The sequence below is a fragment of the Capricornis sumatraensis genome, chromosome 3, assembly GCF_032405125.1.
Source record: "Capricornis sumatraensis isolate serow.1 chromosome 3, serow.2, whole genome shotgun sequence".
Classification (NCBI taxonomy): Eukaryota; Metazoa; Chordata; class Mammalia; order Artiodactyla; family Bovidae; genus Capricornis; species Capricornis sumatraensis.
In genome coordinates, this window is record NC_091071.1 from 59,410,708 (window position 1) to 59,431,119 (window position 20,412).

The 20,412-nt window shown below is 35.7% G+C and overlaps 1 protein-coding gene across 1 annotated transcript in view; it reads left to right on the forward strand.

Annotated features, from left to right (window-relative positions):
- CERKL (ceramide kinase like) overlaps nt 1-20,412 on the forward strand; it is a 128,855-nt gene that overhangs the window by 30,670 nt on the left and 77,773 nt on the right. The window contains exon 2 of the mRNA XM_068968448.1: nt 18,237-18,479. Within this exon, the coding sequence (XP_068824549.1) occupies nt 18,237-18,479 (243 nt within the window). The remainder of the gene's footprint in view (nt 1-18,236; nt 18,480-20,412) is intronic.

The following is a 20,412-nucleotide window of genomic DNA, read 5'->3' on the forward strand; positions in this document are numbered from 1 at the left end:
ATCTTTCTAAAAAAATTACTGACAGTAGTATCATAGTGCAGTGGGGAAGATGGCTCGCTTTAATCCTACAAGCTATTTTGCTTCAATTACATGTTATATGGTGTAACTAAATATGTACTTGATCAAAAATGTTGTTTTCTCTAAAAGTTTCACATTGTCAAGTCATACATTTTTACCTTTACCTTTGACCTTTTATCATAGTACTACTTGTGGTACCTTTTATCATAGCACTAATCATGTAGTACATAATAAGAATGATTATGATGAAAGGCATGGAGAAGAAACTGTTATTTTAAAGTTCTTTAATTGAGAGCATAGCTGAATAAATACCATATGTGTAGAGTGTATATATAGAACATTAAGGTCAAACATTGAGCTTATTTTCATATCAGACTCTTTGAATCAATTTCAGGCTTTTTCAGGAAAAAAAGCAACTTCTAAGTACTACTCCAAAATAGCTTTAAAAATTTCGTTTCAAATAGGTGGTAGAAGATCATATTTTGTGTGTGTAGGAGCCTATATGGTGTCAACTGTCTAGCATTATTTGTAGTTTTTGTATGTGTGTTTATTAAAACGTAGTTTTGCTTTTTATTTTTACATTTTGCCTAAGTCCAACTGAAAATAAATGTAAAAGGATATTTGACTACATTATATTGGTAACTTCATTTTAGTATTTCTTTTGTGGATCAATTCCCACTGAATATATAGAGTTTTTGAATGCTGAAAATAACGCAGAAACCTAACAATGTTTGTCAAGTATATGCTTTTAATGGTGGAAATGAAATAAACCCCCACATCACCCATGTGCCTAGCCTATTAAAAATAAACATGAACTTTGTCTTGCAAGTTATTAAGTTGGATTTTTAATAAAACTGATCAGCTACATGAAAATATTTCACTTTTCCTTTGTCTCCACTAAGTCTAGGCCTGCAAATATTTTTAGAATATCTCAATGTGTATTTTTTGAGATGTAATTGACATGTAACATATATTAGATTTAGATGTTTAACACAATTCAATATTTGTTTATATTTTGATATGATCACCACAATGTCTAATTAACATCCATAACCAAACATAGTTACAAAATTTTAATTTTTGTGATGAGAACTTTTAAGATCCACCTTTCAAATATGCAATAGAATATTATTAATTATAGTCACCATGCTGAGTGACTGTATCACCATCCCCATGACTTATTTAAAAACTGGACATTTTTACCTTTTGACCTTCCTCACCCATTCTGCCTACCCCTTTCCCATTGCCTCCGGTAACCACCAGTCCATTCTCTGTGAGCTTGTGGGTTTTTTTTTTTTTTTTTTTTTTTAAGATTTTTAAAGATTCCACATACAAGTGAGATCATACAGTATTTGTCTTTCTTTGACATTTCACTTAGCATAATGCCCTCAAGATCCATCCAAGCTATCCCAAAGGCAAGGTTTCTTTTTTAATGGCTGAATAATATCCCACTGTGTTTTATCTGTATGAGAGACATTTTCTGTATCCATTTATACATCAATGGACACTTAGATTGTTTCCATACTTTGTCTATTGTGAATATATTTGTATTTAAGTTTACTTCTGTCTGTTCAATACAAGTAGCTTCTGGCAATTTCTTTTTATTTTCTCCCCTTGTTTCCTTCACACACACAGTGGTTCCTTGACCACAGGTGTGCCATTTCTATCATCCAGAAGGTAGACTAATGGTAAGTTCAAGTGTCCTGGAGGCTGATTAGGTGAATTTCTTCCAGTTCATTTTGGATGATCAGGATGCTAGCGTTCTGTTCCTAGCTGCCTTGGCTCCTCAGATGAACTTTCCTTTCCTGGTACTAAGACCAATCTTTATCAGGTGAAAATTATAACTTTAGTCTCTCACACAGTGGTTCTACTTCCTTGCAGCAATACAAATCTGCATGTGCTAATTTCAGATAGCCTGGATTTAGATTGGTTATTCTGAATGCTTTTTTGGCTTCTTAGGATCAAATAATGATAGTCTTAAAGGTAAAACTGAATGGGAGTGGTATTAAACTGAGCCTTTTAGTGTCTCTCAGTAGTCAAACCCTTTAGATTATTTGGAAGGTTGAGGGGAACTTCACCATGACTACTGTGAGATGATGGGGGATGGGACCTGCATAGGTAGGGCATTGATTGCTACTAATGGTGGAGGTGAAAACCGATGCATTATGACTGTCTTTGAGGTCCTCAGAAGAAAAGAGTATCAGTGAGTCAGCTTGGACTGTGAAATATAAAGGGCATTTACCAGGCAGGAAAACCCATGCACAGGCGTTGTCCTTAGATGCTGGCAATAGAAGCCATTGATGTGACTTAGTCCTGTTGCCACAGTCCAGCAAGTTCCAGGCCAAGAAAGATGAACTCCTTAACCTTTGTTTCTCTTAGGAACAGTTATCCATGGAGATTGCTCTATTAATATTAGCATTTTAATACCCACACAGAAGTGCCTGGAATGTTAGTGTTCAATCATGTTAATGAAATAAACTTTTGAATTTATTCTAAACTATTATAGTCTGATCTTTCTCTAATCCCTCCCCTGTTGTTATTTTTTTAAACCACCATTTAACTTATGTGGGAAACAATATATGTAACTTAAATTCTCAAAAGGCTTTGAAGGACCTTTGTGCCTTCATCTCTGAAGTTAGGAACCTCTGATATATGACTAGACTTCAGCTGAGTAGTACTGGGCAGTAGGAGTTCAGAGGGACTGGAAAATGATGGATGTTTCTTGGAGGAGGGGCTCCATGAGCTCTGACAGATGGTTAATGTTTGAAAAGACTAGAGTCAAGAAGGCCTTCCATTTGTTGGGAAATGAAGGAGCAAAGGTTCAGAGGTTGAAATGCATACACCATCATTAAGATATTATCTGATTGATGGTAAATACAGTCAGTAGCAAACTTTTATAGGACACCTAGCCTTGTTTGACCCCACTCTAGTACTCTTGCTTGGAAAATCCCATGGACGGAGGAGCCTGGTAGGCTACAGTCCATGGGGTCACTAAGAGTGGGCCACAACTGAGCGACTTCACTTTCACTTTTCACTTTCAGGCATTGGAAAAGGAAATGGCAGCCCACTCCAGTGTTCTTGCCTGGAGAATCCCAGCGATGGTGGAGCCTGGTGGGCTGGCATCTATGGCGTTGCACAGAGTCAGACACGACTGACCTGACTTAGCAGCAGCAGCTGCCTTGTTTGAAGCACTGAGCTGGGGTTGGACTCAGAGATTAGAGATGAGGAGGGCGGTGAAGATATTGTTGAAATGAATTACTGAGAACTAGAAAAAGGAAGACTGATCACCATACTTCTGGGGTTCATGGGGAATCTGCCCAAGGATCATTTAGTAGCATATATATGAACTATAATTCTATATGAATTGATATACATAACTGGTAATGCCAAAAAAGACTAGATTATAAGATTAGTTAGTGTTAGCCACTCAGTCATGCCTGACTGCGACCCCATGGACTGCAGCCCACCAGGCTCCTCTGTACATGAGATTTTCCAGGCAAGGATACTGGAGTGGTTTGCTATTTCCTTCTCCAGGGGATCTTCCCACTCCAGAGATCAAACCCAGGTCTCCTCCACTGCAGTCAGATTCTTTACTGACTGAGCTACAAGGGAAGCCCCATTAAGATGAATTAATTTTTTATTATTACTTTTAAAATTTATTTATTTTAATTGGAGGCTAATTACAATATTGTACTGGGTTTTGGCATACATTGACATGAATCAGCCATGGGTGTACATGTGTTTCCCATCCTGAAACCCCTCCCACCTCCCTCCCCATCCCATCCCTCTGGGTCATCCTAGTACACCAGCCCTGAGCACCTTGTCTAATGCATCAAACCTGGACTGGCTATCTGTTTCATATATGATAATATACATTTTTCAATGCTATTCTCTCAGATCATCCCCTGCCCCCCTACCTTCTCCCACAGAATCCAAAAGACTGTTCTATACATCTGTGTCTCTTTTGCTGTCTCACATATAGGGTCATTGTTACCATCTTTCTAAATTCCATATATATGCATTAGTATACTGTATTAGTGTCTTTTGTTGTGACTTACTTCATTCTGTATAATAGGCTCCAGTTTCATCCACCTCATTAGAACTAATTCAAATGTATTCTTTTTGAAGGCTGAGTAATATTCCATTGTATATATGTACCACAGCTTTCTTTTCCATTCATCTGGTGATGGACATCTAGGTTGCTTCCAGGTCCTGGCTATTATAAACAGTGCTGCGATGAACATTGGGGTACATATGTCTCTTTCAATTCTGGTTTCCTCGGTGTGTATGCCCAGCGGTGGGATTGCTGGGTCATATGGCAGTTCTTTCAGAATTTTCCACAGTTTATTGTGATCCACACAGTCAAAGGCTTTGGCATAGTCAATAAAGCAGAAATAGATGTTTTTCTGGAATTCTCTTGCTTTTTCCATGATCCAGCAGATGTTGGCAATTTGATCTCTGGTTCCTCTGCCTTTTCTAAAACCAGTTTGAACATCCGGAAGTTCACAGTTCACATACTGCTGAAGTCTGGCTTGGAGAATTTTAAGCATTATTCTACTAGCATGTGAGATGAGTGCAACTGTGCGGTAGTTTGAGCATTCTTTGGCATTGCCTTTCTTTGGGATTGGAATGAAAACTGACCTTTTCCAGTCCCATGGCTACTGCTGAGTTTTCCAAATGTGCTGGCATATAGAGTGCAGCACTTTCACAGTATCATTTTTCAGGATTTGAAATAGCTCAGCTGGAATTCCATCACCTATATGCAGGTCAGGAAGCAACAGTTAGAACTGGACATGGAACAACAGACTGGTTCCAAATAGGAAAAGGAGTACGTCAAGGCTGTATATTGTCACCCTGCTTATTTAACTTCTATGCAGAGAACATCATGAGAAACACTGGGCTGGAAGAAGCACAAGCTGGAATCAAGTTTGCCGGGAGAAATATCAGTAACCTCAGATATGCAGATGACACCACCCTTATGGCAGAAAGTGAAGAGGAACTAAAGAGCCTCTTGATGAAAGTGAAAGAGGAGAGTGAAAAAGTTGGCTTAAAGCTCAACATTCAGAAAAGGAAGATCATGGCATCCGGTCCCATCACTTCATGGGAAATAGATGGGGAAACAGTGGAAACAGTGGCAGACTTTATTTTTGGGGGCTCCAAAATCACTGCAGATGGTAACTGCAGCCATGAAATTAAAAGACACTTACTCCTTGGAAGGAAAGTTATGACCAACCTAGATAGCATATTGAAAAGCAGAGACATTACTTTGCCAACAAAGGTCCATCCAGTCAAGGCTATGGTTTTTCCTGTGGTCATGTATGGATGTGAGAGTTGGACTGTGAAGAAAGCTGAGCGCTGAAGAATTGATGCTTTTGAACTGTGGTGTTGGAGAAGACTCTTGAGAGTCTCTTGGACTGCAAGGACATACAGCCAGTCCATTCTGAAGGAGATCAGCCCTGGGTTTTCTTTGGAAGGAATGATGCTGAAGCTGAAACTCCAGTACTTTGGCCACCTCATATGAAGAGTTGACTCATTGGAGAAGACTCTGATGCTGGGAGGGATTGGGAGCAGGAGGAGAAGGGGACGACAGAGAATGAGATGGCTGGATGGCATCACCGACTCGATGGACGTGCATCTGGGTGAACTCCAGGAGTGGGTGATGGACAGGGAGGCCTGGCGTGCTGCGATTCATGGGGTCGCAAAGAGTCGGACACGGCTTAGTGACTGAACTGAACTGAACTGATGGCAGTTCTATTTCCAGTTGAAGGAATCTCCACACTGTTCTCCATAGTGGCTGTTCCAGTTTGCATTCCCACCCCCAGTGTAAGAGGGTTCCCTTTTCTCCACACCCTCTCCAGCATTTACTGTTTGTAGCCTTTTTGATAGCAACCATTCTGACTGGCGTGAGATGGTACGTCATTGTGGTTTTGATTTGCATTTCTCTGATAATGCGTGATGTTGAGCATCTTTTCATGTGTCTGTTAGCCATAAGATGAATCAAGCTCATATTTTCTGTTGGTCTCTAGAACAGTATTTATGTTGGTGCAAAAGTAATTGCAGTTTCAGACTCTGAATTTTAAGTCACTATAACTGGGTTCAGACACATCTTTATTAATCAAAATAGGAACCATTACAATCAGCACATTTTTGCCAATGAGAAATAATTTTACACCTGTAGCAAAAAAATCCATGCTTTGGGATTTGATGAAATCTTGGAAAGCATTTTCTGTGTTTTCCTGGTTAATAAAGCATTTTTACTGCAAAAAGTTGTCAAGATGCTTGAAGAAGTGGCAGTCAGTTGGCAAGAGGTCAGGTGAATATGGCAGATAAGCCAACACTTCGTAGCCCGTTCATTCAGCTTTTGAAGCGTTCAGCTTTTGAAGCTTTGGTTGTGTGACGTGCGGTCAGGAGTTGTCACAGAGAAGAACTGGGCCCTTTCTGTTGACCGGTGCTGGCTGCAGGTGTTGTAGTTTTCGGTGCATCTCATCCATTCGGTGAGCATACTTCTCAGATGTAATGGTTTAGCCAGGATTCAGAAAGCTGTGGTGGATGAATTTGGCCACAGACCACCAAACAGTGACCGTGACATTTTTTGGGTGCAAGCTTGGCTTTGGGAAGTGCTTGGGAACTTCTTCTCCGTGCGACCACTGAGCTGACTGTCACTGGTTGTTGTGTAAAATCCACTTTTTGTCACATGTCAAAATCTGATCGAGAAGTGTTTCATTGCTGTTGTGTAGAATAAGAAAAGACGGCACTTCAAAATGATGATATTTTTGATTTTCGCTCAGCTCATGAGGCACCCACTTATCAGACTTTTTCACCTTTCCAGTTTGCTTCCAGTGCCAAACAGCCATAGAATGGTCCAGGTTGAGTTCTTGGGCAACTTCTCATGCAGTTGTAAAAGGACGACTTTCCATGGTGCTCTGTTAGTCATCGTCAACTTCTGATGGGCGGCCACTACACTCCTCATCTTCAAGGCTCTCGTCTCCTTTGCAGAACTTCTTGAACCCTACTGCACTGCACAGTCATTAGCAGTTCCTGGGCCAAGTGTGTTGTTGATATAGCTAGTTGTCTCTGCTGCTTTATGACCCATTTTGAACTCAAATAAGAAAATCACACAAATTTGCTTCTTGTCTAACATCAGTTCATTAGCAAAAGACATAAATCGAGGAATGCACCTTAAAATGATGTATAACGTAACCACATTTATTTAAGAATGTATTCTGATATCAAATGGCAAAGTTCAACAGTGCAAAACTGCAGTTACTTTTAACTAACCTAAATATCATTCTCAGAGACTGCCCATTGATGAATGTTTTCCCTAAGGAGTAGAAATGTAAGTAGATGTGTAAAATGACAGGGGCAAATATATAACTAGATAATACAATCAGGTAATACACAATTCCAAGAGATGCACATGAGTCCTCTTACTGAAGTGAAAATGACAAAACCCAAACAATTGCATGATGAACTCATGCTATAGAATATGAAATTTTGAATTGCTCTTTTAGTTCACTAGGTTTCATATGTAGCAGGGATTTGTTGCACAGACAGTCTAAAAAAATTAGTGATAAAATCTTAATACGAATGCATAAATCATGACATTTTTAGGCTGCATTTTCTTAAGCTTAGGCCTGTCTTCACAATAATATAGATAGGTCCAGAGTTTCTTGAGGTTTTTTAGTCTTGGAAGCCCTTTACACTCTTAAATTGTTTAAAACCAAAAAGAGCCTTTCTGTATATATAATACCTCTGATATTTACCATGTTAGAAGTTAAACATTTAAAATATTCATTAAAAATAACAGTAATAAGTCCATTGCATTTTAACATAAATAATGTTTGGACTAAAAAAAATATTTTCCAAAACAATAGAAAAATCAGTGTCATTTTCTTGACTACAGTTTATAAGTTTTTTTTATAGAAGACACAGTGTTCCTTAATAGAAAGATTTAATAAAAGACAGCTGAGTTTTCAAGATTGCTTCTGCATTAGTTTGTTGTGAATATATTTGTTTTTGTTAAAGTATATAAGAAAAATCCAATTTCACACAGATATTTGTTTAGAACATGAAAAATATTTTAATAATGTTTTCAGGTAATTGTGGATATTCTTTGATACTACAGTACAACTTGGTAAGTGCTAATTTCTTAAATGTTAGTTACAAAGCAGAATCTGTAAACATATCAATTAAACTTCTGTAGTTGGCTATTTGAAAATTTATTGGTCTGTCTTGCACTTTGAATCTTTAATTATGCATAATTTTATAATATCCTGCATTGAATATTTGGAAAAATTGGTCTAATGAATTATGTAAAGCTTCCAAATGTTGACACATTTAATTATATAAATCTTTACACTATCAGATATATTAACATCACTGCCAATCTCAGCATAAGATTCTTTAAATATTGGGAAGATGTCAAGCTCACCGTGACAGATACAGGTTTTACAAAATTCTGATTTTTGCTTGAAAGTTAGAATTTTGTCATTGACAGCATTCTCAGTTGTTTTGCTTGAGTGACTAGCTCACTTTGCTCAATTCCCAGAAAGCATTTACCAAATACTCCTACTTGCGTATAATAGTTTGTTAGTCCCATCTTTCAAGCAAAATTGGTTTTCCGAACAAAATCGAGCTGGTCACAGTGTGAATGGTGTGAGTTCTTTTCCTGAGGAGAACTATCACTTTCATTTGTAGCTGAAATGCTTTTTTGTACAATTCCCATATCACACATAATACGTATAAAAAAGACATTACTAAAGGGTAGAGTTTTTTAAAAATTAAAGTGTTACTGCTTCATCAAGGACAGTTAAGTGATATATATTTTTTAAAACTGAGTTAAAAGTGATGAGGAATGCAACAATTATTAGTGAAATTTAGTGTCACTTCCTCGATTCATGGTAACACCAGATATTTTAACCACTATTTCCTTTTCACCATCCATGCAAATGTCATCACAGTGAAAAAGGCAAATAACATCTTTAGTATTATTATAAAAAGCATTTTGATCCTCTATACCTTCTGAGAAAACATATTGAAGGTATTTAAATGGTTGCCTTAATTTGCCAATTTTACCATTATTTATATAAAACAACATTATAAGTATGAACATTTATTAATGGTATAGATTTAGGGAAAATTTGATTTCTAAGAGTTTGCAATTTGGAACATGAGTTCCAAGAAAAGAGCTTAGATTAGAAATTTGTCAGTGACTGAAAGTTTCAATTATTATATTATACTATAGTATAATATAGTATACTATAATATATATTGTTTTCAATTATACTGTTTTCAAATATACTGATTTTATGTGGTATTTGTGATTAAACATAGACTATGTAATTTAAAATTGTTGTCACTTTGTAGCATAGACATTCAATGTTCTGAATAAAGAATTGTATATTTTTTGTCTATATTTCAAATAATCAAAACAAAGAATAATGTTTAAATTATTTGACTAATCAGTTCATTTTGGACTTTATGCAAAAGTACCTATGTATCTTTGGGTGCTTAAATTCTTGAGAGAAGTCCCTAAGCTATTTATGTGTAATAGAAATAACTAGAAATAAGTGGGAAAAAATTGCAGATGGAAATTGAACATTAATTTTTTTATTTGGTATGACAAAAATGTGACTTTTTGGTATTCTTTTACAAGATAATTCTATTTCTTGTCATTCTTGATAAGTTTATATTTAGGAACTTAAGCTTTTATGCTAACAAATGTTAAGTCAGAATTCTTGAGGATTTGTAATGCACTGTGATAGTTTTTCAGTAAATTACTTACTGGAGCAGTCCTATTTATTTAAACCCTGGTTTAACCTGATTATTAACAATTAAATTGTGTTTTCTTCTTACAATTAAAGTGTATTCAAATTTATTGGTCCCTTGCTTCACAGATTTATCTCAGTATGTGGTGTATTCAAACAGAATTTTGTATTTTTAATTAGGGGATTAGATAAGTAATTCTGAAGAGCCAAAAAAAAAAAAAATTGTTAGACATCACATTGCTTAACCATCTAATATACCATAAGTGTGTCTGCACTCTGTTGTGGGAGCTGTCTATCGGGCAGGCTTGTTTTTCGGGCAGTATTTTAAAGAGTGGACATGTGCAGGAACTGTGAGCACAATTAGCGCCAAGCAGATAAATCCAGCTCTAATCCTGTTTACGGTCTGCATCAGACAGATGTGCCAAGATTGATTTAGACAAGCCCTGGGCTTACAGTAATATTTTTAAAAGTGCCATTCACTGTTCTATTTCTGTTAAACCTTTGCTAAATATTCTTAAGTGTTGTTGGTTTTACTGTTCTTGTTAGCCACCCTAACCTACTTTAAGCAGGTCTTGCTTTGCTCTCATGGTGACAGGGTAACCTGCCAGGAGAGGTTATCTTTATTCCCTGTAATTAAATTGACTTTTCCCCCCAAGAAAATACAACAATAGGAAGTGGGTGCTGAATTAAATAAATAGCATGATATCCAATAGACATATACTTAAATCCCATGCTGGAACAGATGGTCCCCAGCATCTCTGTAAGTAATGTGAGAGGACAGTTAATGTTCTGAAACAACTAGCTATCACCAATATGATCCTAATGAACCAATAGATTTCAAATAATAAACCACATGCCACAAAGAAAAATTGCATATCATCTGTAAGGTTTTAATGCTCCTAAACTGAGGAAAATGTCTATGGATGATTTTCATGTTTTTCTAATGTTATCAAATAATTTATGGATAAAGTTTGACTTCATATTTTTTTACCAATACAGGTATGTTTTAGCATTAAAGTAAATTAGAGTTACATTTAAATTATATCTCCCAAGTATGTTAAAAAAATTTTTTTAGCTCCTCTTTTACATACTTAGGGTGTGCATGGAAATGTGGCTTTTGCATACAATTATGAAAGCATTTGCTTTTATTCATGGCAGAAACTGGTTATCCTGTTAACAGAGGTTGCTGTGTGGTGATGGAAGTGGCTATCTTACAGATGAACGATTAGGCAGAGATAAAAGACCTAAATATGTTTCAGCATTTAAAAATAAAATAGTTTATAAAACAAAAGCAGTATTTTTCTGATTCACATAGAGAATAAGAGTCTGAGTCTTTCTTAAGCTTTTATTTATAAAGAGGTATAGGTAAGCGGTTGATTTTAATAGACCCCAAAATAATGGTCTTCACTCTGAATATGGTTTCTTTTTTTCTCTTCAATCATATTTCTCGTAAATATTTGTATTTTCTAACTGTGTTGCAAAGAGTTAAGTGTTTTGGTGTGGGGGTTGAGGGGAGACAATGATCTTCTTAGATTTTCAGCTTATCCTCTCTAGAACGTTCAGCTCACTGGGGGTTAGCCTGAGGGGTCTCCACCTAGAAACCTGAGGACCCTTTGGCTTTAGCTCTCTTTCAAGTCTTGGAAGCCAGTGTCCTGCCCCACAGAGCCAGCTGGTCCACTTATATCTTAAGAACTTCAAAAACAAAACAAAGACACAGGCAAGCACCATCTAATCTGATAATGGGTAAACAATGTTTAGACAGTTCCAAGCCATTAAATAAAACCATTTTAAATTCAAGTTCACACAATTCTATTGAGTTTTATTCCTAAAGACTATATTCAGAAGAAAACAATTTTCTATGAAACTAGTTATATACACGTCTTCGCACATGTTAGGAAACAATTTTGTTTAAAATCAGGTGTATCCTGTGATTAGAGAGAACTGGGCTGATTTGCTCATGTTGTGTAAATGATTGACGTTGTAGAAATGAATAATAGACCAGAATTTCTACATAGAAAATTGGCACCTGAGAGATTCCTATAGCTGCTGAGGAAAATAGAGTGCTGAAGAACATTTGCCTATTGTTAGAAATTTGTAAAGCAAGCAAAAACTATTTTATTCACTAATCAATTATCTTTATTTTCATTTCAAATGAAAACAAAATGTTTTTGTAATGCTTCCTCTTAGCTTCCTCTTGTCACGCTGGCTAAGAGATCAGGCACATGAAAACCCCAAATGTGAATCTTTGGACAAATGTGGGAAGAGGTTAGAAATCTGAGCAGGGAAAGCAGGAAATACCATTCATAGAGTTACAGGCCTTTTCAGAGTTTTCAATTCTGTCAGCTCCTGGTTGCTACAGTCGAACCTTCCATTTCCTTGATGGTCACCATGAAGTTATGAATGAAGTACAGTTGACACTTGAACAACATATATTTGAACCATGTTTGTCCACATATATGCAAATCTCTATCAGTAGTAAATGGTGCTTGTTTGCGTTCTTGAACATGGAACCACGGATGGAAGGAACTGTGAATATGGAGGGATGGCTATAAATTATATATGGATTTTTGATGATACTGGAGGATGTACCTTTAGGGATCAAGTCTATTACTCAGTTAAGACACATGAGTGGCTTTGCTGTTTTCCTAGGGTCTAGTTAGACACAGAGCAATGGCTTGACTACTGTTTTAAGTTTGACTAGAATAAAAAACAGATCCAGAAGGTCAGATGAGTGTGTGTTTGCTTCAAGAAGGTCGTTACTTCTGTGCAGTGTTGGTAAGGGCCAGTCAAAGTACTTGGATTTAGATCTTGGATCTGGCTCCTACGAGATGTATGACTATGGACAAGTTACTTAAATGCTGTGGCCTGAATTCCTCGTTTCTAGGAAAAAGCATCTGCCTTGGGTAGTATAAGAATTAGATGAGATAATAGATATAGAGTGCTGAGGGCAATGTCTGGCATATAGCACATGCTAATTAAATATTATCTTCCCTTGCATTTTAGAAAAGGGGATTTTAAAAATTAAAATGAATAATATGATCAGGAACTATTTTAGGATGAGCAAGAAAACCATCTTTTTCAGTTGATTACAGAAATATTTCCATTGTAGGAAAATTAGAAATTCATATACGCAAACTAATTCACAATCTCACTCTCCTTCCAAGTTTTCATATGCATCATCATACATATGTGCATATAGAAGTACATTCCACATACATTATGCATTCAATAAATATATACAAAACAGTAATGGAAATATGGTACACTGTTTTAGACACTTTTCTAGTCAGATTGCTACATTTTAATGGCTGAATAGCATTATAGTATATGAATATGCTTCATTCTCCAAAACCAATAGTCTGTTAGGTCACATTTAGGTTATTTCCAAGTTTCACTCAAATAATGCTTGGGTAAGCATTCTTTTAGCTAAATTGTGCATATTATCTATTCCCTTAGGGTAAATTCCTGGAAGTAAATTGCTTGATCAAAAATATGCATATTTTAAAGCATTTTCCCTTTTCTCATTTTAAAAAACTGATAAAATATAATGCTGATTACAGAAAGGAAGGTTTATAAGTAAAAATTAATCTTATACTTCTTTATATCTCTGTTTTCATTGATAACTACTATTTGTTATGTGTTTTCTGTGTAGATTTTTTTCTCCTTTTAATGAAAGTGAGATCAGCCTCTCAGATTATTATCATTCATTTGCTTTTTATTCCACTTACTCATACCTCAACATAGATGTCTTTCCACATCAAAACACAAAGATCTAATTTTCTCATTGTGAGTTGCAGATTATGATTAAGCAGTTCTATTGAAGAACATGAATACTGCTTCAAATAGTTTTGCTATTATAAATACTGCTGCAATTAACATTTTGAAATCTTTTGATAAGTATTCCCAACTTGTTCTCCAGCAGCTCCCATTTTTGCATTCCCACCAGCACTGGGACTGGTTCCCTTTGCCCACACCATCAATGAGCGTTATTTTTGATCTTGTGCCAATCTAAAAGGCAAAAAGTGGTATCTTGTTGTTTTAATTTGCATTTCTTTGATTCCTAATTAGATTGAACTTTCTCATATGTTCATTGGTCAATTTGCATTTCTTCTTTTGTGAAATGCCTGCCTGGGTCTTTAATGTACTCTTCCACTGAAGTGTTTCTTTTCTTGATTAAATAGATTATTTAATTGTCATATGTTGCAAATATTTCTTCCCAGTTGGATTTTGTTTATGACTTTTATTTATGGGTCTTTAGGACTTTATTGGCATTAAATAACCTTTATGTTATGTATCTCAGTCTCTATCTGCCTTTATTGCCATACTATGGCTTTACTAATTTATTGTTATATAAAGTTCTTTGTAATCTAGGAATATTCGTGTATATTATGAAACAGAGATCTAGTTTTTCTTTTCTTTTTTAAAGATGAACCAGTTCTAAGTCATCTTTTATTAAATATTCTTCACTGATTTTGGATACTACCATTATCACATTTGTGACTTTTAAAATATATGCAGATATTTCTTTGGACCATTCATTTATCTATTTCTAGATGTTTTAATTATTATAACTTTACAAGATATGATCTGGCTGGTGTGTACTTCTCCTCATTACTATTAAAACATTTTTCTTCATTATTTATTCCAAGAAAATTTACAAATCATTTGATAAGGTTCCTTGCTCCTTACATCAAAGAAAATACCATTTAGATTTTGACAGGAATTGCATTATAAGTAGTAATTAATAATGAGAATACTAGCATAAAAATAATATAATCTTGGAACTTGATATGCCTTCATTTGTCTCTCACTTTATTTTGTATGGCCTTTTCTACCCAAACAAGTCCAGGATCATTTTGATAAATTTGTTCCTGGATAATAATTTGCATAGGGTCTCTTTATCCCCAATGTTCTTTCTTTCTAGATATTGATATATTTGTAACCAGCTTCCTTATTGGCTATTCCTTATTAGTTCTGATGATTTCAAATAGATTCTTTTGGGTTTTATGAATATATTGTGATACTGTCTATAAATAGCTATAGTTTCATCTCTCCCTCTACCCCTTCCACCATCAGTGTTTTTATTTAATTTTCCTTGTGTATGATAGTGACCAGGATGTTGAGAATAGTAAGAGTAATAATAGGTATTCTTGCCCTGTTTCTATAAATTCTACTAAGTTGGATCTTGGTGGTTGTTTTAGCATCTTTAAATTTGCAATTACAAGAGATTTTAAATAGGAAAAGTCATTGAATTGTTTACTGCCAAAGTAAAGTACACAAGGCAAGGAATTCAGACTATAATATAGGACTTTGAGTGAAAGAATATGTATTTCATCCTTTTCATTTTTTCCCCTCAGTGATCCTTCCCTCCCTTCCTACCCAACCCCTTTGGAGGTCTTATTTGTTATATGTTTGATTACATAAAAATTAAATTAATGTGAGGTACAAGCTTATAATGAATATTATAAGATTGTTCTCAGTTGCTCAGTTGTATCTGACTCTTTGCTACCCCATGGACTATAGCCCACCAGGCTCCTCTGTCCATGGGATTTCCCAGTCAAGAATACTGGAGTGGGTTGCTATACCCTTATCCAGGGGATCTTTCGAACCCAGGGATTGAACCCTTGTCTCCTGCATAGCAGGCAGATTCTTTACCATCTGAGCCATCAGGGAAGCAAGTTTAGGCAATATATATATACCAAAATTGGAATACCGGACCATCTTACCTGCCTCCTGAGAAACGTGTATGCAGGTCTATAAGCAACAGTTAGAACTGAACATGGAACAACAGATCAACATAGACAGCATATTAAAAAGCAGAGATATTACTTTGCCAACAAAGGTCTGTCTCGTCAAAGCTATGGTTTTTCCAGTAGTCATGTATGGACGTAAGAATTGGACCATAAAGAAAGCTGAGTGCCAAAGAATTGATGCTCTTGAACTGTGGTGTTGGAGAAGACTCTTAGCCATTTGGACTGCAAGGAGATCCAGCCAGTCAGTCCTAAAGGAAATCAGTCCTGAATATTCATTGGAAGGATTGATGCTGAAGCTCCAATACTTTGGCAACCTGATGTGAAGAACTGACTCTTGGAAAAGACCCTGATGATGGGAAAGATTGAAGGCGGGAGGAGAAGGGGACGACTTAGGATGAGATGGTTGGATGGCATCACAGACTTGACGCACATGAGTTTGAGCAAGCTCCGGGAATTGGTGATGGACAGGGAAGCCTGGCATGCTGCAGTCCATGGGGTCACAAAGAGTTGGACACAACTGAGTGACTGAACTGAAGCAAAAGATGTAATTTTATATTTTGCCTGTAGGAGGAATGTTAGGCAGTTAATAATTATCCATTCTGCACAAATATACAAATAAATTCTAAATTTACATTTGTGTAATAGTCTAATTTTATGTTAAACTAAATGTAATATTCAATAAGATTTAAATTTTAGGGGAAAAAACTTCTAAACATAATATTTTTCTCTCCAGTACAATTATTAAAAAGGAAAGCACCTTCCTATCATTTCCTCTACCTTAGTTCAAGCCTCGTAGACTGGTTTCTATTCCTCCAATGTCTCACTCATGTTTTCTAATCTTTATCCTGATGACATAATCATCTTTGCTAAACTAAATTGCAGGGTTATCGTGAAAAATGTACACCACCTTGGCATCAATGCACAATGAGCAAACTCCCGAGTGTAGCATGAAGATTTATCATGGACTCAGACTTCCTCTTGTGCACCTTGTTGGGAGTCTTCCCAACTTTGGTTCAGGTGTCCTTAGCCTTTAGAAGAAGGGGGTCCCAACGCATTCCCTGGGAAAGGTCTTGATTAAGAGAGTAAGTGTTCCAGGTGAAGCATGATATTAGGACAGTGAATAACAAAAAGTTTTAATCTTTGTTCATGATTAAAACATGTTGAATCTCTCATATATGCACACCTCTTACTATCCCACTAGATTTGAATAAAGAACCAAATTCAAATTCACTGGCAACCATTCTACAATGATGGAAAGGACCATATTTAAGTTGAAGCCAAGGTTCATGAAAGAAATACCAAAATACAATGGGCACAGCACACACTGACACATGTGCTTGTATGTGCTGCTAACTTACCTGTCGACTCTGACTCTTCCGCTGTACACAGAAATTCATCATTTGCCTTCTCATCACTGACTCGATGGACGTGCATCTGAGTGAACTCTGGGAGCTGGTGATGGACAGGGAGGCCTGGCGTGCTGCAATTCATGGGGTTGCAAAGAGTCGGAGACGACTGAGCGACTGAACTGAACTGAAGTCTGTAAAAGTGTCCAGTTCAAATTCTTTTCTTGGGTTTTCTGATAAAAATTAACATGACCCTCTGAGACACCAGAATTCTTTTATGTATATCCCAATTATATCTACTTTAAATATCTATTTTAATCCCTAATAAATAATGGCCACTCGGGAGCAGGTAGTAGAACTTCTCTCTCTTGCATTCTGCATAGTGTTTAACACAAAGCATTTAACAGAAGTTTCTTGAACTGAATGATATATAGTAATATCCATGTTAAACTGTTTTGGATACTAAATCAATGAAACAAAGTAATTCAGTGTTTTTATCCCACTTTTCATTGACTCCTAATGTGAATTTCAAACTTTTCCTTCTGCTAATCCTTGAAAATCTTCAGGGAAAGAAACACGAGGTCTGAATCATTTCTTTATCTTATAAACCACCTTCAAGGAAGCCAAAAGCCACAAAGATCAAAGATTAATTCCTTCAATATAATTTTGTTTTGATTCAGACAGAAGCTTCATTGCAGTAGATGCCTTTTCGGGTGAATGACCGTCCCACAAAGATTATTGTTATTCTTCTTTAATTTCCTTCTATTCCATTCATCAAGTCATGAGATGTAGGTTTGTAAACAGCAACAATACATAGTGAGATTCAGGTGGATCTTTTTAGATTGGCAGGACTTCATTGTTTTCTACTCACAGTAATCTCACCATTTCCTTTTTGTACATATATCTCTTTACCAAAAATATACATTTTTTTTTTCCCTTTCATGTTGCCTTCAACAGCCTATCTTAAACTCACTTCTGTTAGTGAATCCTTTTCTTTCCATGACTTTACTCTGTCCCTGTAAGGAACAGGAAGCCTCTTGTATGATACTAATTTATTATTACTGAAATGTTGCTTTGTTTTTGTTCCTAGAATTCTTCACACATTGAATATTCTCAGATTCTGAATGTCCTAGGCCTTGTGTGGCAGAGATTCTCTTCCATTTTTTTCTATCTATGGGATAATGGACCTAATTTTTCTTTTTTTCCCCTCCTCATCTCATATAGGACTTGACATAAAGCATAATCAGTAAAATTACAGATGATAAATATTTTTGAGTTTTCACAATTTATTATTCATACATACAAGAATATAAACACAGTGGTTTTGACTGGAAATTTTAATTTCTTTTCAGGTGATTCCAAGTATGATTTTCTACATAGAGAAGAATTTGTTGAACTCAAGGACATATTCTCTGTCAAACTGAAACGGCGTTGTTCAATTAAACAACAGAAAAGTGGTACTTTATTAGGAATCACTCTCTTCATATGTTTGAAAAAGGAACAAAATAAATTAAAGGATTCTACACTTGATCTTATTAATTTAAGTGAAGACCACTGTGACATATGGTTTAGACAGTTCAAGAACATTTTGGCAGGTAAGTACTCCTTATGGAAATTTTTAATGAGTCTAGTTTCCTTGATGTAGGTTATTAATCTAAACATGGTATTATATTTATCAATAACCCTTAATTATATTGAGGTTGTTTGCTTCTATTTCTAGTCTGTTAAATGTTCTTAGCATGAAAGGTGTTGAATTTAGTCACATGCTTTTTCTACATTAATTGAAATAATCATATAACTTTTTTGTTTCATTCTGTTAATATGGTGTTCTACATTGATTTTTAATAGGTTGAACCATCCTTGCATTCCAGCAATAAATCCAAAATAGTCATGGTATATAATTGTTTTAATATTTTACTGAATTTGGCTTGCTAGTATTTTGTTGAGGATTACTCAGCATTACTATTCATTAGAGATATTTGTGTGTAGTTTTTATTTTTCTGCTTTTAGTATCTTTCTGACTTTGTACTGACCTTGTAGAATGACTTAGCAAGTAACCGCTGAATGACTGCTTCCATGAAGAAGCTTTGATAATCTGAAGTAAAACAGTTCTTAAATAATATTGTTCTCTTGGGAGCTGCTTTTAAAAGGATATTTATTTTTCTATTAGTGTTTCTTTTGAGTTTATATTAGAATTTATTTTTCTTGCACCTACACATTGAAAGCAAGTGACTATATATACTGGATGACTTGAGAGTAACAGTTTTTATTAACTGAAATATAATTGATTTACAATATTGTGTTTCAGGTATATAGCAAAGTGATTTGGTTTTATATATATATGTGTGTGTGTGTTTTCCTATTGTTTTCCATTGTTGGTTATTACAGGATCCTGAATATAGTTCCCTGTGAAATATAATAAATTACTGTTTATATATGTTAGTGTGCATCTATTAATCCCGTACTCCTGATTTATCCCTCCCCCTTCCCCTTCGGTACCCATAAGTTTGTTTTCTGTGTCTCTGTGTTTCTATTTTTTAAATAAGTTGATTTGTCCAGTTTTTAGATTTCACATAATAAGTGATATCATATGGTACTTGATTTTCTCTTTCTAACTTCACTTAGTATGACAATCTCTAGGTCTGTTCATGATGCTGCAAGTGGCATTATTTCATTCTTTTTTAATGGCTGAGTAGTATTCCCTTACAAACGTATACATATATAAACATACACACATTTACATATATGTGTCTGTGTATATATGCATACATATATATGTAACTAGTAATAAAGAATCTGCCTGTCAGTGCAGGAAACTTAAGAGACTCAGATTTGATCCCTGGGTTAGGAATATCCCCTGGAGGCAGGCATGGCAACCTACTCCAATATTCTTGCCTGGAGAATCCCATGGACAGAGGAGCCTGGTGTGCTACAGTCCATAGCATCACAAAGAATTGGACATGACTGAAGTTAGGATGCACATGTACACACACACACACACACACACACACAATCCATGTCTTCCTTATTCCTTCATCTGTTAGTGGACCCTGAGGTTGGTTCTGTGTCTTGGCTATTGTGTACAGTGCCACCATGAACACTGGGGTGCATGTACCTTTTTGAATTAGAGCAGTTAGTTTTTCTGGATGTATGCCCAGGAGTAGGATTGCTGGATTAGACAGTAACTCTGTTTTTAGTTTTTCAAATGAACTTCTATACTGTTCTTCATAATGGCTGCACCAATTTACATTCCCACCAACAGTGTAGGAGGGTTTTTGTTTCAGTACACCCTCTCTAGCATATATTTGTAGAGTTTTTGATGATGGCCATTCTGACCTGTGTGAGGCGATACCTTATTATAGTTTTGATTTGTATTTCTCAAATAAGTAATGATATTGAGCATCTTTTCATTTGCCTGTTGGCTATCTGTATGTGTTTTTTGGAGAAATGTCTGTTCAGTTTTCTTGCCTATTTTTTGGAAGTATTGTTTTTTGAAATGGAGTTGTATGGACTGTTTGTACATCTTTT